General features: G+C 46.1%; 1 protein-coding gene across 1 annotated transcript in view; it reads right to left on the reverse strand.

The window, feature by feature from the left end:
• Positions 1 to 948: 948 nt before the first annotated feature.
• LOC109886438 (arf-GAP with GTPase, ANK repeat and PH domain-containing protein 1-like) overlaps positions 949 to 22,231 on the reverse strand; it is a gene marked incomplete at its 5' end in the record, with an annotated part of 64,328 nt that continues 43,045 nt past the window's right edge. Inside the window, 3 exons of the mRNA XM_031817897.1 lie at positions 949 to 1,232; positions 3,116 to 3,206; positions 10,063 to 10,217. Coding sequence (XP_031673757.1) covers positions 1,006 to 1,232; positions 3,116 to 3,206; positions 10,063 to 10,217 — 473 coding nt within the window. The remainder of the gene's footprint in view (positions 1,233 to 3,115; positions 3,207 to 10,062; positions 10,218 to 22,231) is intronic.

A 22,231-nucleotide genomic window follows, 5' to 3' on the forward strand; every position in this document is an offset into this window, starting at 1 on the left:
GCTGGTTACTGGCCCAACGCTCTAACCACTAGGCTACCTGCTGGTTACTAGTCCAACGCTCTAACCACTAGGCTACCTGCTGGTTACTAGTCCAACGCTCTAACCACTAGGCTACCTGCTGGTTACTAGTCCAACGCTCTAACCACTAGGCTACCTGCTGGTTACTGGCCCAACGCTCTAACCACTAGGCTACCTGCTGGTTACTAGTCCAACGCTCTAACCACTAGGCTACCTGCTGGTTACTGGCCCACCGCTCTAACCACTAGGCTACCTGCTGGTTACTAGTCCAACGCTCTAACCACTAGGCTACCTGCTGGTTACTAGGCCAACGCTCTAACCACTAGGCTACCTGCTGGTTACTAGTCCAACGCTCTAACCACTAGGCTACCTGCTGGTTACTAGTCCAACGCTCTAACCACTAGGCTACCTGCTGGTTACTGGCCCAACGCTCTAACCACTAGGCTACCTGCTGGTTACTGGCCCAACGCTCTAACCACTAGGCTACCTGCCGCCTAAATAATGCAAAACAGGTTAGAGCTCAACAAATCCAGAATATTATTTTACCAGCGCAGTGGGAGTGGGAATTCGAAACTACAAGTTAAGAATCTAAATGTAGTAAGTAATGATTTTCAGGAAGAATCTCTGGAAAAGAAAGAGAGAGGCAGAGAAAGAGAGAGAGCAGAGAGAGAGCGAACAGAGAGAGAGAGCGAGCAGAGAGAGAGAGTGAACAGAGAGAGAGCGAGCAGAGAGAGAGAGTGAACAGAGAGAGAGAGCGAGCAGAGAGAGAGAGCGAGCAGAGAGAGAGAGCAGAGAGAGAGAGTGAACAGAGAGAGAGAGCGAGCAGAGAGAGAGTGAACAGAGAGAGAGTGAACAGAGAGAGAGAGCGAGCAGAGAAAGAGAGCAGAGAGAGAGAGTGAACAGAGAGAGCGAGCGAGCAGAGAGAGAACGAGCAGAGAGCAGAAAGGAGAGGAAACAGACAGAGACAAAGAGACTGGAGTACTCCCCCTACCTGGTGGCATCGGGTGCTGGTTTGAGGTGTCCCTGTGCGTTGCCCTCCCACACGTCATTGGCCAGCTCGTTGCCTATAGAGGTCATGACCTTGAGGAGCTCCAGGGGCCACTCATCCAGGTCCAGGGACCGAACACGAGATAGGTGGGTCCCCAGGTTCCTGTGGATCCCTGAACACTCGATACAGATCAACGCTCCCAGGTTGAGACTGGCCCAGTCGGGGTCTGGGAAAAAGAGACGACACACATTTTAGATACTTCATTTGAATCCATAAGACATATTTGTAAAATGATTCAAAAGAAAAATGGATACAATCATAAAACGTATTATTGTTTATTTTAACTGGATAATAAAATCAATCAATCAATCAATACCATATTACTGAAGGATCAGACAGGAGGTGAAGCAGACAGAACAGGTATTACTGAAGGATCAGACAGGAGGTGAAGGAGACAGAACAGGTATTACTGAAGGATCAGACAGGAGGTGAAGGAGACAGAACAGGTATTACTGAAGGATCAGACAGGAGGTGAAGGAGACAGAACAAGTATTACTGAAGGATCAGACGGGAGGTGAAGAATCAGGCAGAACAGGTATTACTGAAGGATCAGACGGGAGGTGAAGGATCAGGCAGAACAGGTATGACTGAAGGATCAGACGGAAGGTGAAGGATCAGGCAGAACAGGTTTTACTGAAGGATCAGACGGGAGGTGAAGGAGACAGAACAGGTATGACTGAAGGATCAGACGGGAGGTGAAGGAGACAGAACAGGTATGACTGAAGGATCAGACGGAAGGTGAAGGATCAGGCAGAACAGGTATTACTGAAGGATCAGACGGGAGGTGAAGGAGACAGAACAGGTATGACTGAAGGATCAGACGGAAGGTGAAGGATCAGGCAGAACAGGTATTACTGAAGGATCAGACGGGAGGTGAAGGAGACAGAACAGGTATGACTGAAGGATCAGACGGGAGGTGAAGGATCAGGCAGAACAGGTATGACTGTAGGATCAGATGGGAGGTGAAGGATCAGGCAGAACAGGTATGACTGAAGGATCAGACGGGAGGTGAAGGAGACAGAACAGGTATTACTGAAGGATCAGACGGGAGGTGAAGGAGACAGAACAGGTATGACTGAAGGATCAGACGGGAGGTGAAGGATCAGGCAGAACAGGTATGACTGAAGGATCAGATGGGAGGTGAAGGATCAGGCAGAACAGATTTTACTGAAGGATCAGACGGGAGGTGAAGGAGACAGAACAGGTATTACTGAAGGATCAGACGGGAGGTGAAGGAGACAGAACAGGTATTACTGAAGGATCAGACGGGAGGTGAAGGAGAGAACAGGTATTACTGAAGGATCAGACGGGAGGTGAAGGAGACAGAACAGGTATTACTGAAGGATCAGACGGGAGGTGAAGGAGACAGAACAGGTATGACTGAAGGATCAGGCAGGAGGTGAAGGAGACAGAACAGGTATTACTGAAGGATCAGACGGGAGGTGAAGCAGACAGAACAGGTATTACTGAAGGATCAGACGGGAGGTGAAGGAGACAGAACAGGTATTACTGAAGGATCAGACGGGAGGTGAAGGAGACAGAACAGGTATGACTGAAGGATCAGGCAGGAGGTGAAGGAGACAGAACAGGTATTACTGAAGGATCAGACGGGAGGTGAAGCAGACAGAACAGGTATTACTGAAGGATCAGACGGGAGGTGAAGGAGACAGAACAGGTATTACTGAAGGATCAGGCGGGAGGTGAAGGAGACAGAACAGGTATGACTGAAGGATCAGGCGGGAGGTGAAGGAGACAGAACAGGTATTACTGAAGGATCAGACGGGAGGTGAAGGAGACAGAACATGTATTACTGAAGGATCAGACGGGAGGTGAAGGAGACAGAACAGGTATTACTGAAGGATCAGGCGGGAGGTGAAGGAGCCAGAACAGGTATAACTGAAGGATCAGGCGGGAAGTGAAGGAGACAGAACAGGTATAACTGAAGGATCAGGCGGGAAGTGAAGGAGACAGAACAGGTATAACTGAAGGATCTGGCGGGAGGTACACTGTTGTTAGCTATCAGAGGCAAAATAGATAGTTGTAACTCACTCTGGGCCTCACAGTCCACACAGCGAGAGTTCCCTCTTAGGCTCCTCACATTCTGTAAGGCCATGGCCTCAGACTGGCTGGTCAGACGTGACTGTAGGAAAACAATCCAACCCCATTGTTATGGATGGCAATAAACAGCAGACACAGTCACTAACCTAGACACACACACCAGGTTCATCACGCAACTCATTTAGATTGGTTTCCACCAAACATAAGCAAGAGAATGTGTGTGTGTGAGAGAGAACAAAAACACAACAAACAGAAGTGGAGACAACAGAAGGTATTCTACAGTGCAAATGTTCCTCCGAGGCCTGGGGCGTCAACAGAGCAGAGGGCTGGCTGGCTCAGATGAGGCTAGGCTGGTCCACTACGCTGTGGGAGGGAAATGGCACCGCTACGCCTATATTACACTTACAGTAATTGCCATTTGTAATTATTTGAACGTGTTTGGGGGTTGAGCAAGTGTGTGTGTGAATAGGCCTATAGGAGAGTGTGTATGTGTGTGTGTGTTGATAGGCCTATAGGAGAGTGTGTGAATAGGCCTATAGGAGAGTGTGTGTGTGAATAGGTATATAGGAGAGTGTGTGTGTGTGTGTGTGTGTGTGTGTGTGTGTGTGTGTGTGTGTGTGTGTGTGTGTGTGTGTGAATAGGCCTATAGGAGAGTGTGTGTGTGTGTGTGTGTGTGTGTGTGTGTGTGAGTGAATAGGCCTATAGGAGAGTGTGTGTGTGTGTGTGTATGTGTGTGTGTGTGTGTGTGTGTGTGTGTGTGTGTGTGTGTGTGTGTGTGTGTGTGTGTGTGTGTGTGAATAGGCCTATAGGAGAGTGTGTGTGTGTGTGTGTGTGTGAATAGGCCTATAGGAGAGTGTGTGTGTGTGTGTGAATAGGCCTATAGGAGAGTGTGTGAATAGGCCTATAGGAGAGTGTGTGTGTGTGTGAATAGGCCTATAGGAGAGTGTGTGTGTGTATAGGCCAATCGGAGAGTGTGTGTGTGTGTGTGTGTGTGTGTGTGTGTGTGTGAATAGGCCTATAGGAGAGTGTGTGTGAATAGGCCTATAGGAGAGAGTGTGTGTGAATAGGCCTATAGGAGAGAGTGTGTGTGAATAGGCCTATAGGAGAGTGTGTGTGTGAATAGGTATATAGGAGAGTGTGTGTGAGAATAGGCCTATAGGAGAGCGTGCGCTCCAGCAGGTGTATCTCACTGATCATCCCTAAAGCAAACACCTCATTTGGCCGCCTTTCGTTCCAGTACTCTGCTGCCTGTGACTGGAACGAATTGCAAAAATCGCTGAAGTTGGAGACTTTTATCTCCCTCACCAACTTCAAACATCAGCTATCTGAGTAGCTAACCGATCGCTGCAGCTGTACATAGTCTATTGGTAAATAGCCCACCCATTTTCACCTACCTCATCCCCATACTGTTTTTATTTATTTACTTTTCTGCTCTTTTGCACACCAATATCTCTACCTGTACATGACCATCTGATCATTTATCACTCCAGTGTTAATCTGCAAAATTGTAATTATTCGCCTACCTCCTCATGCCTTTTGCACACATTGTATATAGACTCCCCCTTTTTTTTCTACTGTGTTATTGACTTGTTAATTGTTTACTCCATGTGTAACTCTGTGTTGTCTGCTCACACTGCTATGCTTTATCTTGGCCAGGACGCAGTTGTAAATGAGAACTTGTTCTCAACTAGCCTACCTGGTTAAGTAAAGGTGAAAAAAAAGTGTGTGAGAATAGGCCTATAGGAGAGTGTGTGTGAGAATAGGCCTATAGGAGAGTGTGTGTGTGAATAGGCCTATAGGAGAGTGTGTGTGTGAATAGGCCTATAGGAGAGTGTGTGTGTGAATAGGCCTATAGGAGAGTGTGTGTGTGAATAGGTATATAGGAGAGTGTGTGTGTGAATAGGCCTATAGGAGAGAGTGTGTGTGAATAGGCCTATAGGAGAGAGTGTGTGTGAATAGGCCTATAGGAGAGTGTGTGAGAGAATAGGCCTATAGGAGAGTGTGTGTGTGAATAGGCCTATAGGAGAGTGTGTGTGTGAATAGGCCTATAGGAGAGTGTGTATACAACACTAATCCCAACCGTTCCTATTAAGTTCCTATTGAGTTGCATGAATGTATAGTCACATTTTATTGGTCACATACACGTGTTTAGCAGATGTTATAGAGTGTAGAGAAATGCTTGTGCTTCTAGCTCCAACAGTGCAGTAATATCTAACACGTAATATCTAACAGTTTCACAACATATACCCAAAACACACGTTAATCTAAGTAAGGAACGGATTAAGAATATATATAGATATATGTCAGAGCAGCATTGGACTAAGATACAATGGTATAGTATAGAGTACAATATTTATAAACAATTAAAGTGACTAAAATACCGTAGAATAGTGTTGAGTGCAGTTATACATATGAGATGAGTAACGCAAGATACGGAAACATTATTAAAGTGACTAAGATACCGTAGAATAGCATAGAGTACAGTTTATACATATGAGATGAGTAAATGCTAGATACGGAAACATTATTAAAGTGGCAAGTGATCCATTTCTAAAAGTGGCCAGTGATTCCTAATCTATGTCTATAGGCAGCCGCCTCTGATGTGCTGGGGATGGCTGTTTAGCAGTCTGATGGCCTTGAGATAGAAACTGTTATAGTCTGGTATAGTATTGTAATAATGTAGTACAGTATTGTAGTAGTCGTAACAGTGTGGTATAGTAGTGTAACAGTGTGGTATAGTAGTGTAACAGTGTGGTATAGTAGTGTAACAGTGTGGTATAGTAGTGTAACAGTGTGGTATAGTAGTGTAACAGTGTGGTATAGCCGTGTAACCGTGTGGTATAGCCGTGTAACCGTGTGGTATAGCAGTGTAACAGTGTGGTATAGCAGTGTAACAGTGTGGTATAGTAGTGTAACGGTGTGGTATAGTAGTGTAACAGTGTGGTATAGTAGTGTAACGGTGTGGTATAGTATTGTAACAGTGTGGTATAGCAGTGTACCAGTGTGGTATAGCAGTGTACCAGTGTGGTATAGCAGTGTACCAGTGTGGTATAGCAGTGTACCAGTGTGGTATAGTAGTGTAACGGTGTGGTATAGTAGTGTAACAGTGTGGTATAGCAGTGTAACAGTGTGGTATAGCAGTGTACCAGTGTGGTATAGCAGTGTACCGGTGTGGTATAGTAGTGTAACGGTGTGGTATAGTAGTGTAACAGTGTGGTATAGTGTTGTACCAGTGTGGTATAGCAGTGTAACAGTGTGGTATAGTAGTGTAACAGTGTGGTACAGCAGTGTAACAGGGTGGTATCGTGGTATAGTACTGTAACAGTGTGGTATAGTACAGTAACAGGGTGGTATAGCAGTGTAACAGTGTAGTATAGTAGTGTAACAGTGTGGTATCGTGGTATAGTACTGTAACAGTGTGGTATAGTAGTGTAACGGTGTGGTATAGTGGTGTAACAGTGTGGTATAGTGGTATAGTAGTGTAACAGTGTGGTATGGCAGTGTAACAGTGTGGTACAGTAGTGTAACATTGTGGTATAGTAGTGTAACAGTGTGGTATAGTAGTGTAACAGTGTGGTATAGTAGTGTAACAGTGTGGTATAGTACTGTAACAGTGTGGTATAGTACTGTAACAGTGTGGTATAGTACTGTAACAGTGTGGTATAGTGATATAGTAATGTAACAGTGTGGTATAGTAGCGTAACAGTGTGGTATAGCAGTGTAACAGTGTGGTATAGTGGTGTAGCAGTGTAACGGTGTGGTATAGTAGTGTAATAGTGTGGTATAGTAGTGTAACATTGTGGTATAGTAGTGTAACAGTGTGGTATAGTATTGTAACAGTGTGGTAAAACAGTGTGGTGTAACAGTGTGGTATAGTAGTGTAACAGTGTGGTATAGTAGTGTAACAGTGTGGTATAGTAGTGTAACAGTGTGGTATAGTAGTGTAACAGTGTGGTATAGTAGTGTAACAGTGTGGTATAGTAGTGTAACAGTGTGGTATAGTACTGTAAGAGTGTGGTATAGTACTGTAAGAGTGTGGTATAGTAATGTAAGAGTGTGGTATAGTAATGTAAGAGTGTGGTATAGTAGTATGGTACTGTAAGAGTGTGGTATAGTAATGTAACAGTGTGGTATAGTAGTATGGTACTGTAACAGTGTGGTATAGTGGTATAGTATAGTAACAGTGTGGTATAGTAGTGTAACAGTGTGGTATAGCAGTGTAACAGTGTGGTATAGTGATATAGTACTGTACAGTGTGGTATAGAGGTATAGTAGTGTAACAGTGTGGTATAGCAGTGTAACAGTGTGGTATAGCAGTGTACCGGTGTGGTATAGTAGTGTAACCGTGTGGTATAGTGGTATAGTAGTGTAACAGTGTGGTATAGTAGTGTAACAGTGTGGTATAGTAGTGTAACAGTGTGGTATAGTAGTGTAACAGTGTGGTATAGCAGTGTAACAGTGTGGTATAGTAGTGTAACAGTGCGGTATAGTGGTATAGTAGTGTAACAGTGTGGTATAGTGGTATAGTAGTGTATCAGTCTGGTAGAGTAGTATAACAGTAATCTAACAGTATTGTAATAGTACTGTACTAGTGTGGTATAGTATTGTAATAGTGTGGTATAGTATTGTAATAGTGCGGTATAGCAGTGTAACAGGGTGGTATAGTATTGTAACAGTGTGGTATAGTAGTGTAACAGGGTGGTATAGTATTGTAACAGTGTGGTATAGTAGTGTAACAGTGTGGTATAGTAGTGTAACAGTGTAGTATAGTATTGTAACAGTGTAGTATAGCAGTGTAACAGTGTGGTATAGTATTGTAACAGTGTGGTATAGTATTGTAACAGTGTAGTATAGCAGTGTAACAGTGTGGTATAGTAGTGTAACAGGGTGGTATAGTATTGTAACAGTGTAGTATAGCAGTGTAACAGTGTGGTATAGTATTGTAACAGTGTGGTATAGTATTGTAACAGTGTAGTATAGCAGTGTAACAGTGTGGTATAGTATTGTAACAGTGTGGTATAGTATTGTAACAGTGTGGTATAGTAGTGTAACAGTGTGGTATAGTAGTGTAACAGTGTGGTATAGTAGTGTAACAGTGTGGTATAGTAGTGTAACAGTGTGGTATAGTAGTGTAACAGTGTGGTATAGTAGTGTAACAGTGTGGTATAGTAGTGTAACAGTGTGGTATAGTAGTGTAACAGTGTGGTATAGTATTGTAACAGTGTGGTATAGTATTGTAACAGTGTGGTATAGTAGTGTAACAGTGTGGTATAGTATTGTAACAGTGTGGTATAGTAGTGTAATAGTGTGGTATAGTAGTGTAACAGTGTGGTATAGTAGTGTAACAGTGTGGTATAGTAGTGTAATAGTGTGGTATAGTAGTGTAACAGTGTAGTATAGTATTGTAACAGTGTGGTATAGTATTGTAATAGTGTGTTATATACTGTAACAGTGTGGTATAGTAGTGTAACAGTGTAGTATAGTAGTGTAACAGTGTGGTATAGTAGTGTAACAGTGTGGTATAGTATTGTAACAGTGTGGTATAGCAGTGTAACAGTGTGGTATAGCAGTGTAACAGTGTGGTATAGCAGTGTAACAGTGTGGTATAGTAGTGTAACAGTGTGGTATAGTATTGTAACAGTGTGGTATAGTAGTGTAACAGTGTGGTATAGCAGTGTAACAGTGTGGTATAGTAGTGTAACAGTGTGGTATAGTAGTGTAACAGTGTGGTATAGTAGTGTAACAGTGTGGTATAGTAGTGTAACAGTGTGGTATAGTAGTGTAACAGTGTGGTATAGTAGTGTAACAGTGTGGTATAGTATTGTAATAGTGTGTTATATACTGTAACAGCATTGTAATAGTGTAACAGTACTTTAATAGTATTGTAATTTTTAATAAAAAAAATTATTTGACATTTATTTAAATAGGCAAGTCAGTTAAGAACAAATTCTTATTTTCAATGACGGCCTAGGAACAGTGGGTTAACTGCCTGTTCAGGGGCAGAACGACAGATTAGTACCTTGTGATAGTGATAGTGTAACAGTACTTTAATAGTACTGTAACAGCATTGTAATAGTACTGTACCAGTATTGTAATTGTGTAACAGTACATTAACAGTACTGTAACAGCATTGTAATAGTACTGTACCAGTATTGTAATTGTGTAACAGTACATTAACAGTACTGTAACAGCATTGTAATATTGTAGTATTGTAACCGTAGTGTAATATTGTAGTATTGTAACCGTAGTGTAATAGTATAGTGTTGTAACAGTATAGTAGTGTAACCGTAGTGTAATAGTATAGTATTGTAACCGTAGTGTAACAGTATAGTATTGTAACCGTATTGTAATAGTATAGTATTGTAACCGTATTGTAATAGTATAGTATTGTAACAGTATAGTAGTGTAACAGTATAGTATTGTAACCGTATTGTAACAGTATAGTAGTGTAACCGTAGTGTAACAGTATAGTAGTGTAACCGTAGTGTAATAGTATAGTATTGTAACCGTAGTGTAACAGTATAGTAGTGTAACAGTATAGTAGTGTAACCGTAGTGTAATAGTATAGTATTGTAACCGTAATGTAACAGTATAGTAGTGTAACAGTATAGTAGTGTAACCGTAGTGTAACAGTATAGTAGTGTAACCGTAGTGTAATAGTATAGTATTGTAACCGTAATGTAACAGTATAGTAGTGTAACAGTATAGTAGTGTAACCGTAGTGTAACAGTAGTGTAACAGTGTAGTATTGTAACCGTAGTGTAATAGTATCGTAGTGTAACAGTATAGTATTGTAACCGTAGTGTAACAGTATAGTATTGTAACCGTAGTGTAATAGTATAGTATTGTAACCGTAGTGTAATAGTATAGTATTGTAACCGTAGTGTAATATTAGTGTAACAGTAGTGTAACAGTATTGTAATATTGTAGTACGGTACCTTGGCCTTGCTGCTCTCACAGGACTGCAGGCTGGCTAGGATTTGGCTCTCGATAGCCTGGACCCAGGCGTCTCTCTCCTCGTACGAGGTGGCCTCAAAGTGCCACGTCTGGCCCGTCAATGATACAATGGTCAACTCAAAGTTCTCCTCTTGTTCTGGAAGACAGAGGGATATAGGGAGGGAGAGAGAGAGCGGGTCACTTTTAGGGTTGGTGGCATACACACATCTATTGCACTGTTACACACACATTAATGCACTGCTACACACACACACACATCTCATGCACTGCTACACACATCTCATGCACTGCTACACACACACCTAATGCACTGCTACATACACCCCTAATGCACTGCTACACACACACACACACACACACACACACACACACACACCTAATGCATTGCTACACACACACACAGCTACACACACACACACACCTAATGCATTGCTACACACGCACACACCTAATGCACTGCTACACACACACCCACACACACATCTAATGCACTGCATTACACACAAACTCAGGTCTTTCAAAGATAATTTGTAAAAATCCAAATAACTTCACCGATCTTCATTGTAAAGGGTTTAAACACTGTTTCCCATTCTTGTTCAATGAACCATAAACAATTAATGAACATGCACCTGTGGAACGTTCGTAAAGACACTAACAACTTACAGATGGTAGGCAATTAAGGTCACTTTTAAGAAAACTTAGGACACTAAAGAGGCCTTTCTACTGACTCTGAAAAACACCAAAAGAAAGATGCCCAGGGTCCCTGCTCATCTGCGTGAACATCTCTTAGGCATGCTGCAAGGAGGCACGAGGCCTGCAGAATTGGCCAGGGCAATAAATTGCAATGTCCGTACTGTGAGACGCCTAAGACAGCGCTACAGGGAGACAGGACGGACAGCTGATCGTCCTCGCAGCGGCAGATCACGTGTAACAACACCTGCACAGGATCGGTACATCCGAACATCACACTTACGGGACAGGTACAGGATGGCAACAACAACTGCCCGAGTTACACCAGGAACGCACAATCCCTCCATCAGTGCTCAGACTGTCTGCAATAGGCTGAGAGAGGCTGGACTGAGGGCTTGTAGGCCTGTTCTAAGGCAGGTCCTCACCAGACATCACAAACCCACTGACGCTGGACCAGACAGGACTGGAAAAAAGTGCTCTTCAAGGTTTTGTCTCAGGTGATGGTCGGATTCGCGTTTATCGTTGAAGGAATGAGCGTTACACCGAGGCCTGTACTCTGGAACGGGATCGATTTGGAGGTGGAGGGTCCGTCATGGTCTGGGGCGGTTTGTCACAGCATCATCGGACTGAGCTTGTTGTCATTACAGACAATCTCAACGCTGTGCGTTACAGGGAAGACACCCTCCTCCCTCATGTGGTACCCTTCTTGCAGGCTCATCCTGACATGTCCCTCCAGCATGACAATGCCACTGTGCCAGTAAGTTCCCCTAACTTGCTACGCTAGTTCCCCTAACCTGCTACGTTAATTCTCCTAACCTGCTACGTTAATTCTCCTAACCTGCTACGCTAGTTCTCCTAACCTGCTACGCTAGTTCTCCTAACCTGCTACGCTAGTTCTCCTAACCTGCTACGCTAGTTCTCCTAACCTGCTACGCTAGTTCTCCTAACCTGCTACGCTAGTTCTCCTAACCTGCTACGCTAGTTCTCCTAATCTGCTACGTTAGTTCTCCTAACCTGCTACGTTAGTTCTCCTAACCTGCTACGTTAGTTCTCCTAACCTGCTACGTTAGTTCTCCTAACCTGCTACGCTAGTTCTCCTAACCTGCTACGCTAGTTCTCCTAACCTGCTACGTTAGTTCTCCTAACCTGCTATGTTAATTCTCCTAACCTGCTATGTTAATTCTCCTAACCTGCTATGTTAATTCTCCTAAACTGCTACGTTAGTTCTCCTAACCTGCTACGCTAGTTCTCCTAACCTGCTATGTTAATTCTCCTAACCTGCTACAAAAGTCACTTCTGTCTGTAGCTGTATTCCATCTCGTCAAAACCTTTTTCAGTGGAACAGAGCAGAACATTCTGTCAGCTCTACCACAGATCCTAGTGACCTCTGGAACCCCTCCACATCCGTCCCCCTGCGGCCAGGATATCCCCCCAATTACGGGCCCTGTGGCCCCCAGTGGCCACCCCAGGACCCTTAGCTATCAGTGGTCCAGAATAAAGGCCAGTCATTACAATCACAACCCCACCCTAGAGAGGAACACATGGATCTGCTACCCAAACCTCACCCAACATAGTCCTCATTGGCCCCATTTAGCCTATGTTTTAGAGAGTGACGCAGGCTCTTTCACAGTTCACGTCAAAGCCCTGACATTGTGTGTGTGCCTCATTTGCGAGGTCACATTTGGAAGCTGTTAAGAACAAAAGGAGGGATTGAAGAAGAGGTGAAGTGGAGGAACATGGCAGGGTAGGAAGGGAGGGAAGGGCACAGCTGGTTCTAACAAGAGACCCTCTGATGAGGGAGATCAGACACCAACCTGGTTCTGTTTACAATGTACTCCAATGAGAAGGGACAGGGGGCCCAATTACATAATGAGGAGCCAATCAGCCCCCTCCCCACCCCCCATCAGCCCTCCAGCATGTGCTAATCAGAGGGCTTCTCAATAGGACTACCTGAGGAACCGGTGAGGGCAGCAGCACCACGGTCTTGTAGTGACTGACTTGTCATCAGTGGAAGCTAGCTACATTGGTGGTAGCTGCGTTAACAGCTTATGGCTCTGGAGTGCATGAAACCTATATACTTCAAATAATACATTCCAGCACTAGTGAACCAGTTAGAATAGACTAGTAATCACTGACAGCTTTGTGATGTGTTCTGTCTGGGAGTGGAGGTCTGATCACCTCCCTGGGAGAAGATTACAAGTTTAATCAGCCGAGAAAAGGGAGAACGGCCAGAGAGAGAGAGAGAGTCAGGCTAGAGGAGCCAAACCATTTACTCCTCTCCTCCTTTTCCTCACTCACTCATTTAGCTAATTGGCTTCCTCTCAGAGACCAGTGAAGCTGAAGTTCCCTTCTGGCTTCAGAGTGTTCAGACCCACAATGAAAGGCCTTTGTCTCCCTACATCTCTCTCTGCCTGTCTAAGGATGGGAGGATAGGCCCTGTGGCTAAATAAGTTAGAAACCTGAAGAGCCTTTAACTTCCTGCATGGGTAAAGAGACTGAAGATGTCTCACTGTCTTTAGATTACATGATTCATCTGAAATAACCTCTTCCGTCTCATCCTACAACCTTAAAGCTTATTTTCATCTTAGAGACATAGCTATAGTTGAAGACCTAAAGTATTTCTGCAGATGTCAAATACTGTCCCTAAAGAGGCCTATCTGATGCATCTCAGAGGTCAAATAATGTCCCTAAAGAGGCCTATAGGATGTGTCTCTCCCTATTTGTGTAAGAGAGCTCCTGGGACTGTGATGTCGTCTCGTCCTAGATTGGGCCCCGCCCCTCAAACGCTGACAAGCCCTGTGGGGTCAGGAACAATGTTCTCATCATAATTAAATGTTCCTGCTTTTCTCTGCAGAGGGGGAGAGAGGGGGTGGTTGTTTGACAATTACGGAAACCAACAATGCAGAAAGCCGAGCCCAGCTAGCCGAGGCATAAATTAATACTGTTCCAACCCCCATCGCTCCTCCCCCTCCTCATTCTCAAGTCGATTAATGAATTTCAAAATAAAAATGAAAGGGCATTAGGCTGTGCAACTGTGTAACCCCCCCTTTCTAACACTCCCACCCCCACTTTTCCTCTGCAAACCCTGAAATGAGGTGGCCATTACTGGGAGGCCCACTGAGTCATGAGTCATGACAGGCTGCCTCAGCCTGTCTCCTATACTGCCCTGATATACCACAGCCTGTCTCCTATACTGCCCTGATATACCACATCCTGTCTGTCTGTCTCCTATACTGCCCTGATATACCACAGCCTGTCTGTCTGTCTCCTACACTGCCCTGATATACCACAGCATGTCTGTCTCCTATACTGCCCTGATATACCACAGCCTGTCTCCTATACTGCCCTGATATATCACAGCCTGTCTGTCTCCTATACTGCCCTGATATACCACAGCATGTATGGCTCCTACACTGCCCTGATATACCAAATCCTGTCTCTCTCCTACACTGCTCTGATATACCACATCCTGTGTCTGTCTCCTATACTGCCCTGATATACCACAGCAGCCTGAATTGAAACCTGTCTGGCAGTGTGAGAAGGACCTTGGTTAGATTTGATATGTGTATCACAACATAAGCTATCTGTTAACCTGAGATTTCTCAAAGGGAAATGTGCACTCACACACACACACACTCACACACACCAGCCTTTATTTGATATACTCTTTCAGGCACACACGCAGGGACACACACTCGCACTCTCCATCGCCCCGCCACTCGTAGTAATCACACCACTACTCTGAGCTACAAGGGAGAGCGAGAGAGAGAGCAAAGAGCGAGAGAGAGAGAGTGGTGCTGTCGTCGGGGCAATTTGTGAACTCTGACATGGCCAATCTTTAACAGCACAACAATACACACCCAAATATAATACAGACCGTTCACCAATTCCAGGCAGTACAGAGGAAAGGCAGCACTAAACATGTGGCTGGACCAGGGCTTGGGCCCAGGCCCTGCTAGAGTAACCCAACAGAGAGAGGGTGTATGTAGGGTTGGGTGGGTCTGGGGACTGCAATGAGGGGGGAGGATGAGTCTGGAAAAAGGGAGAGGGGGAAGGAGGGGGGGTGAGGCTCAGGAAACAGAAATTAAAAGCCTTAAATGTCAGTGCACACAGTATTGCTTGGTGAAACAGGTCATTACTCCCTATAGTATTACCACCATTTTACAGCATTAATAACCTGGAAAATAGTGCAGCAATTGCTCACGTCTCAAGAAATAAATATTTATTTCTTATTGAACAAGTACATAATATAAAGGTGGGGGGGTGGCCAATGGAATATAGGGAACTCTTCCTGCTGTTGATTATGATGCCTGATGCTGTCCATCACATACAGTAAAAACCATGAGCCACGAGTTAAGTTGGGGACTGCCGAAGCACAGGGGAGAAAAGTCACAAGGCACCACACACACACACACACACACACACACACACACACACTGACGTCTATGACACCAGAGAGAGTGCATGCTCCAGGATGCTCTGTGTGTCTAAGGTGTCTTACTTGGCAGTGAGAGGGGGGACAGGGGGGGCAGAGGAAAGTACACATGGACATCAGGCGCAAACATGTCCACTGAGAAAGGTCAAAGGGCAAAGATGGAGACAGGTGGACATGGTGGAGTGGAAGGCTGCCATCTTGGGTGTGTGAATTCTCTCCATCATGGTGGGTTAACCAGTCAGTTAGTTAGTTAGTTACCTTCCCAGTTGCTGTTACTCTCTCCATCATGGTGGGTTAACCAGTCAGTTAGTTAGTTAGTTACCTTCCCAGTTGCTGTTACTCTCTCCATCATGGTGGGTTAACCAGTCAGTTAGTTAGTTAGTTAGTTAGTTACCTTCCCAGTTGCTGTTACTCTCTCCATCATGGTGGGTTAACCAGTCAGTTAGTTAGTTACCTTCCCAGTTGTTGTTACTCTCTCCATCATGGTGGGTTAACCAGTCAGTTAGTTAGTTACCTTCCCAGTTGCTGTTACTCTCTCCAGCATGTTGGGTTAACCAGTCAGTTAGTTAGTTAGTTACCTTCCCAGTTGCTGTTACTCTCTCCATCATGGTGGGTTAACCAGTCAGTTAGTTAGTTACCTTCCCAGTTGCTGTTACTCTCTCCATCATGGTGGGTTAACCAGCCAGTTAGTTAGTTACCTTCCCAGTTGCTGTTACTCTCTCCATCATGGTGGGTTAACCAGTCAGTTAGTTAGTTAGTTACCTTCCCAGTTGCTGTTACTCTCTCCATCATGTTGGGTTAACCAGTCAGTTAGTTAGTTAGTTACCTTCCCAGTTGCTGTTACTATCTCCATCATGGTGGGTTAACCAGTCAGTTAGTTAGTTACCTTCCCAGTTGCTGTTACTCTCTCCATCATGGTGGGTTAACCAGTCAGTTAGTTAGTTACCTTCCCAGTTGCTGTTACTCTCTCCATCATGGTGGGTTAACCAGTCAGTTAGTTAGTTAGTTACCTTCCCAGTTGCTGTTACTCTCTCCATCATGGTGGGTTAACCAGTCAGTTAGTTAGTTACCTTCCCAGTTGCTGTTACTCTCTCCATCATGGTGGGTTAACCAGTCAGTTAGTTAGTTACCTTCCCAGTTGCTGTTACTCTCTCCATTATGGTGGGTTAACCAGTCAGTTAGTTAGTTACCTTCCCAGTTGCTGTTACTGTATATGTTACGCAGACTACCGACGCGGTTAAGTTTCCACGCTTGACGTTTGGCTGCGTCCCGACGGGCGGCAGGAGGAGAGATGGAGAGAAGAGGACAGCGGAGAAGATTGAAGACAACACAAATATAAAGACTAAAAAAGTAGAAAGGTGTAATCAACCAGCAGCACTAGAGGGGGAGGGGTCAGGTGTAATCAACCAGCAGCACTAGAGGGGGAGGTGTCAGGTGTAATCAACCCGCAGCCCTAGAGGAAGAGGAGTCAGGTGTAATCAACCAGCAGCACTAGAGGGGGAGGAGTCAGGTGTAATCAACCCGCAGCCCTAGAGGAAGAGGAGTCAGGTGTAATCAACCAGCAGCACTAGAGGAAGAGGAGTCAGGTGTAATCAACCAGCAGCACTAGAGGTAGAGGAGTCAGGTGTAATCAACCAGCAGCACTAGAGGAAGGGGAGTCAGGTGTAGTCAACCAGCAGCACCTAGAGGGGGTGGAGTCAGGTGTAATCAACCAGCAGCACTAGAGGGGGAGGAGTCAGGTGTAATCAACCAGCAGCACGAGAGGGGGAGGGGTCAGGTGTAATCAACCAGCAGCACTAGAGGAAGTGGAGTCGGGTGTAGTCAACCAGCAGCACTAGAGGGGGTGGAGTCAGGTGTAATCAACCAGCAGCACTAGAGGGGGAGGAGTCAGGTGTAATCAACCAGCAGCACGAGAGGGGGAGGGGTCAGGTGTAATCAACCAGCAGCACTAGAGGAAGGGGAGTCAGGTGTAGTCAACCAGCAGCACTAGAGGGGGTGGAGTCAGGTGTAATCAACCAGCAGCATTGGAGGGGGAGGAGTCAGGTGTAATCAACCCGCAGCACTAGAGAGGGGAGGAGTCAGGTGTAATCAACCAGCAGCACTAGAGGAAGAGGAGTCAGGTGTAATCAACCAGCAGCACCAGAGGGGGTGGAGTCAGGTGTAATCAACCAGCAGCCCTAGAGGAAGAGGAGTCAGGTGTAATCAACCAGCAGCACTAGAGGGGGAGGAGTCAGGTGTAATCAACCAGCAGCACTAGAGGAAGGGGAGTCAGGTGTAGTCAACCAGCAGCACTAGAGGGGGTGGAGTCAGGTGTAATCAACCAGCAGCACTAGAGGGGGAGGAGTCAGGTGTAATCAACCAGCAGCACGAGAGGGGGAGGGGTCAGGTGTAATCAACCAGCAGCACTAGAGGAAGTGGAGTCAGGTGTAGTCAACCAGCAGCACTAGAGGGGGTGGAGTCAGGTGTAATCAACCAGCAGCACTAGAGGGGGAGGAGTCAGGTGTAATCAACCAGCAGCACGAGAGGGGGAGGGGTCAGGTGTAATCAACCAGCAGCACTAGAGGAAGGGGAGTCAGGTGTAGTCAACCAGCAGCACTAGAGGGGGAGGAGTCAGGTGTAATCAACCAGCAGCACTAGAGGGGGAGGAGTCAGGTGTAATCAACCCGCAGCACTAGAGAGGGGAGGAGTCAGGTGTAATCAACCAGCAGCACTAGAGGGGGGAGGAGTCAGGTGTAATCAACCAGCAGCACTAGAAGGGGAGGAGTCAGGTATAGTCAACCAGCAGCACTGGAGGGGGAGTAGTCAGGTGTAATCAACCAGCAACACTAGAGGGGGGGAGTCAGGTATAATAAACCAGCAACACTAGAGGGGGGGAGGTCAGGTATAGTCAACCAGCAACACTAGAGGGGGGAGTCAGGTATAGTCAACCAGCAACACTAGAGGGGGGGAGTCAGGTATAATAAACCAGCAACACTAGAGGGGGGGAGGTCAGGTATAAGAAACCAGCAACATTAGAGGGGGGGGGAGTCAGGTATAGTCAACCAGCAACACTAGAGGGGGAGTAGTCAGGTATAATCAACCAGCAACACTAGAGGGGGAGTAGTTAGGTATAATCAACCAGCAACACTAGAGGGGGAGTAGTCAGGTATAATCAACCAGCAGCACTAGAGGAAGAGGAGTCAGGTGTAATCAACCAGCAGCACCAGAGGGGGTGGAGTCAGGTGTAATCAACCAGCAGCCCTAGAGGAAGAGGAGTCAGGTGTAATCAACCAGCAGCACTAGAGGGGGAGGAGTCAGGTGTAATCAACCAGCAGCACTAGAGGAAGGGGAGTCAGGTGTAGTCAACCAGCAGCACTAGAGGGGGTGGAGTCAGGTGTAATCAACCAGCAGCACTAGAGGGGGAGGAGTCAGGTGTAATCAACCCGCAGCCCTAGAGGAAGAGGAGTCAGGTGTAGTCAACCAGCAGCACTAGAGGGGGAGGAGTCAGGTGTAATCAACCAGCAGCATTGGAGGGGGAGGAGTCAGGTGTAATCAACCCGCAGCACTAGAGAGGGGAGGAGTCAGGTGTAATCAACCAGCAGCACTAGAGGGGGGGAGGAGTCAGGTGTAATCAACCAGCAGAACTAGAAGGGGAGGAGTCAGGTATAGTCAACCAGCAGCACTGGAGGGGGAGTAGTCAGGTGTAATCAACCAGCAACACTAGAGGGGGGGAGTCAGGTATAATAAACCAGCAACACTAGAGGGGGGGAGGTCAGGTATAGTCAACCAGCAACACTAGAGGGGGGAGTCAGGTATAGTCAACCAGCAACACTAGAGGGGGGGAGTCAGGTATAATAAACCAGCAACACTAGAGGGGGGGAGGTCAGGTATAAGAAACCAGCAACACTAGAGGGGGGGGGGGAGTCAGGTATAGTCAACCAGCAACACTAGAGGGGGAGTAGTCAGGTATAATCAACCAGCAACACTAGAGGGGGAGTAGTTAGGTATAATCAACCAGCAACACTAGAGGGGGAGTAGTCAGGTATAATCAACCAGCAACACTAGAGGGGGAGTAGTCAGGTATAAATCAACCAGCAACACTAGAGGGGGGGGGGGGGGGGGGGGGGGGAGTCATGGGCTGGGCATGGACTTGTGTGGGAGGGGCTAAGGTGAGATGCAGTGACAAATCACAAGTCAGCAGTAAAAGCAACACAGGAACAGTTGAAGCTGAACAGTACTGCCTTAACATCATTCACAGAGAGTTCTAATTTACCAACCTGGCAGTGGCATGTGCACAGAATGGAAACTCAAAAAATATATAGAACAAGTCGAATAGAACTGGTTTAAAAACTAGATGTTAAACAAATCCAAGCTAAGAAAAGGTTATCAGAGGGGGGCAGAGGGGTAAAATGTTTCCCTCTCCCACTGAATGTGTTCAGGTCCTAGACTATGTGACTTCTGCTTTCACCTTCTATAATGAGGTACATACTACACTCTAAATACACTTATTCCCCCTCGCATCTCGCCCCTGAACCCTCACAGCCCCCGCCGACGCTACTGTTATTTCCCAACATCCCCCGAGGCTACGAAGAACATTTGCCACACAACGATATCAGAAGAGAAAGTACCGGTCCCCCGCTACAGCATAGGACAAGGGAACATTCTGGTAATGGGTGTGTGAGGTTTAAATGTTAGACTGCTTGTACGAGCCTCGGTCTTATTGTCCTTCAAGGCGCTATTCTCCCACACACAGGAATCTGGAGCAATCACAAAGAAATACCCCAATATATGTTCAAGTCATTTACATCTGCACCCACACACTGCAGTGTGTGTGTGTGTGTGTGGCGTCTAAAATATTTGGGTCCTTTTTACTTCGGTCCTTTGTACATCCAACGAATGATGGTTTTCTGCATGGGAAAGACCACCTGGGACCTTTAACAAGTTGACCTTTAGGTGTCACACCTGCTGTACCTCTATGGCTACAAAGTGACCTTAATTATCTTCCATTTTAGGGAAATGGCCAAAGCGATTCGGCAGACCCACCTCCCCTCTAAGGGCTAAATGATAGATGCATCAAGATGCTTCAGTCACAAACCACACCCACTTCTGCTCTCTCTAACAACCTGTGTGGAATGAATCCCCCAATCACCCAGTCTGCTATCTAACCACCTGATCCTTTGATCCCATACCAGATCATAGAGAGCGTTCTGTCCTGACTAACATCTCCTCTCCAGGAATGCCTCTTTCTCCCTCCAGGAGGGAGGGATCTGCAGCTGGTCTGCCGCTCTGTGTGAGGCCTTATCTCCACCTCCCATCTCAAAGGGGCCAAAGGGGCGCTTTCATGTCCCCAGTCTCCAATCTGAGGGACAACTTTGGTATCTCCAGCAGGCTCGCGGTCAGATCCCCTTTCAAAGGTCCCGCGCAGCGAGGAGCCGGACCCCGTGCTGTAGTGTATGTAACCAGGGGTGCTAGGCAACTAACGAGGTGCTCTTACAGAGACAGTTAATTGTGGGCTGTGATCGACGGAGCAGAGGAGGAGTGATACACCTGATGCAGGTGGCTGTGAAAGAGAGGAAAGGGGGAGGAGAGGGATGGAGGGGTAGAGATTCGGGGGTCTCCACGTGTCAAGCATGTGGGGGGAGGGGGGTCTGGCTCAGTGGCAGGAAGAAAGGAAGAGGATGAGTGGCATCTTTGTTTTAGGGAGAGAGGGAGAAGAGAGGAAGAGAGGGAGCAAGTAGCTTTTCATTAGAACTAAAAGGATCCCCTGTTTTAGTCATGTAGGAATCCTGCTGTTTCCTCACAACCTTAAAGGGATACTTCAGGATGTTGGCAATGAAGCCCTTTATCTACTTCCCCAGAGTCCGATGAAATCGTGGATACCATTTGTTAGGTGCCTGTGTGCAGTTTGAAGGACGTTGCTAACTAGCGTTAGCGCAATGACTGGAAGTCTATGGTAACTGTTAGCATGCTAGTAGATACCATAGACTTCCAGGCATTGCGCTAACTGAACTATCCCTTTCAGTATCCCATCCTGAAGTATCCCTTTCAGTTCACACACAGACGTGTGCACGCACACACACACACACACACACACACACACACACACACACACACATGGAAAGCATGGTGGGTATAATGTAATATCAGACAATTAACACAATTTTTTTATGTATATTTACTAACATCTGAAGGAGAAAGAAAACAAAAGAGAAATAGAAAACAGAGAGAGAGACATGGAGAGGAGAGACAAGAGAGGAAAGAGACCAGATAGATGAGAGAGAGAGACATGGAGAGGAGAGACAAGAGAGGAAAGAGACCAGATAGATGAGAGAGAGAGGAGAGACATAGAGAGGAAAGAGACCAGATAGATGAGAGAGAGAGAGGAGAGAGAGACATGGAGATGGAGAGACAAGAGAGGAAAGAGACCAGATAGATGAGAGAGAGAGAGGAGAGAGAGACATGGAGATGGAGAGACAAGAGAGGAAAGAGACCAGATAGATGAGAGAGAGAGAGAGAGAGAGAGAGAGGAGAGAGACATGGAGAAAAGGAGACAAGAGAGGAAAGAGACCAGGAGAGATGAAAGAGAGAGAGAGGAGCGAGAGACATGGAGAGAAGGAGACAAGAGAGGAAAGAGACCAGGAGAGATGAAAGAGAGAGAGAGGAGAGAGAGAGACATGGAGAGAAGGAGACAAGAGAGGAAAGAGACAAGGAGAGACAAGAGATGAGAGAGACATTGAAAGAGGAGAGCGACATGGAAAGAGGAGAGAGAGAGTGAGAGGAAAGAGAGACATGAAAGAGAGAAGAGAGAGACATGGAGGAGAGAGAAATGAGAGGGAGGAGAGAGACACCAAGGAGACATGGAGAGAGAGACATGGAGAGAGGAGAGAGAGACATGGATAGAGGAGAGAGAGACATGGAGGAGCAAGAGATGACAGGGAGGAGAGAGACATGAGAGGGAGGAGAGAGACATGGAGAGAGGAGAGAAAGACACAGAGAGAGACATGGAGAGAGGAGAGAGCGACATGGAGGAGAGAGAGATGAGAGGG

The sequence above is a fragment of the Oncorhynchus kisutch genome, unplaced genomic scaffold (genome assembly GCF_002021735.2).
Source record: "Oncorhynchus kisutch isolate 150728-3 unplaced genomic scaffold, Okis_V2 scaffold1186, whole genome shotgun sequence".
NCBI lineage: Eukaryota > Metazoa > Chordata > Actinopteri > Salmoniformes > Salmonidae > Oncorhynchus > Oncorhynchus kisutch.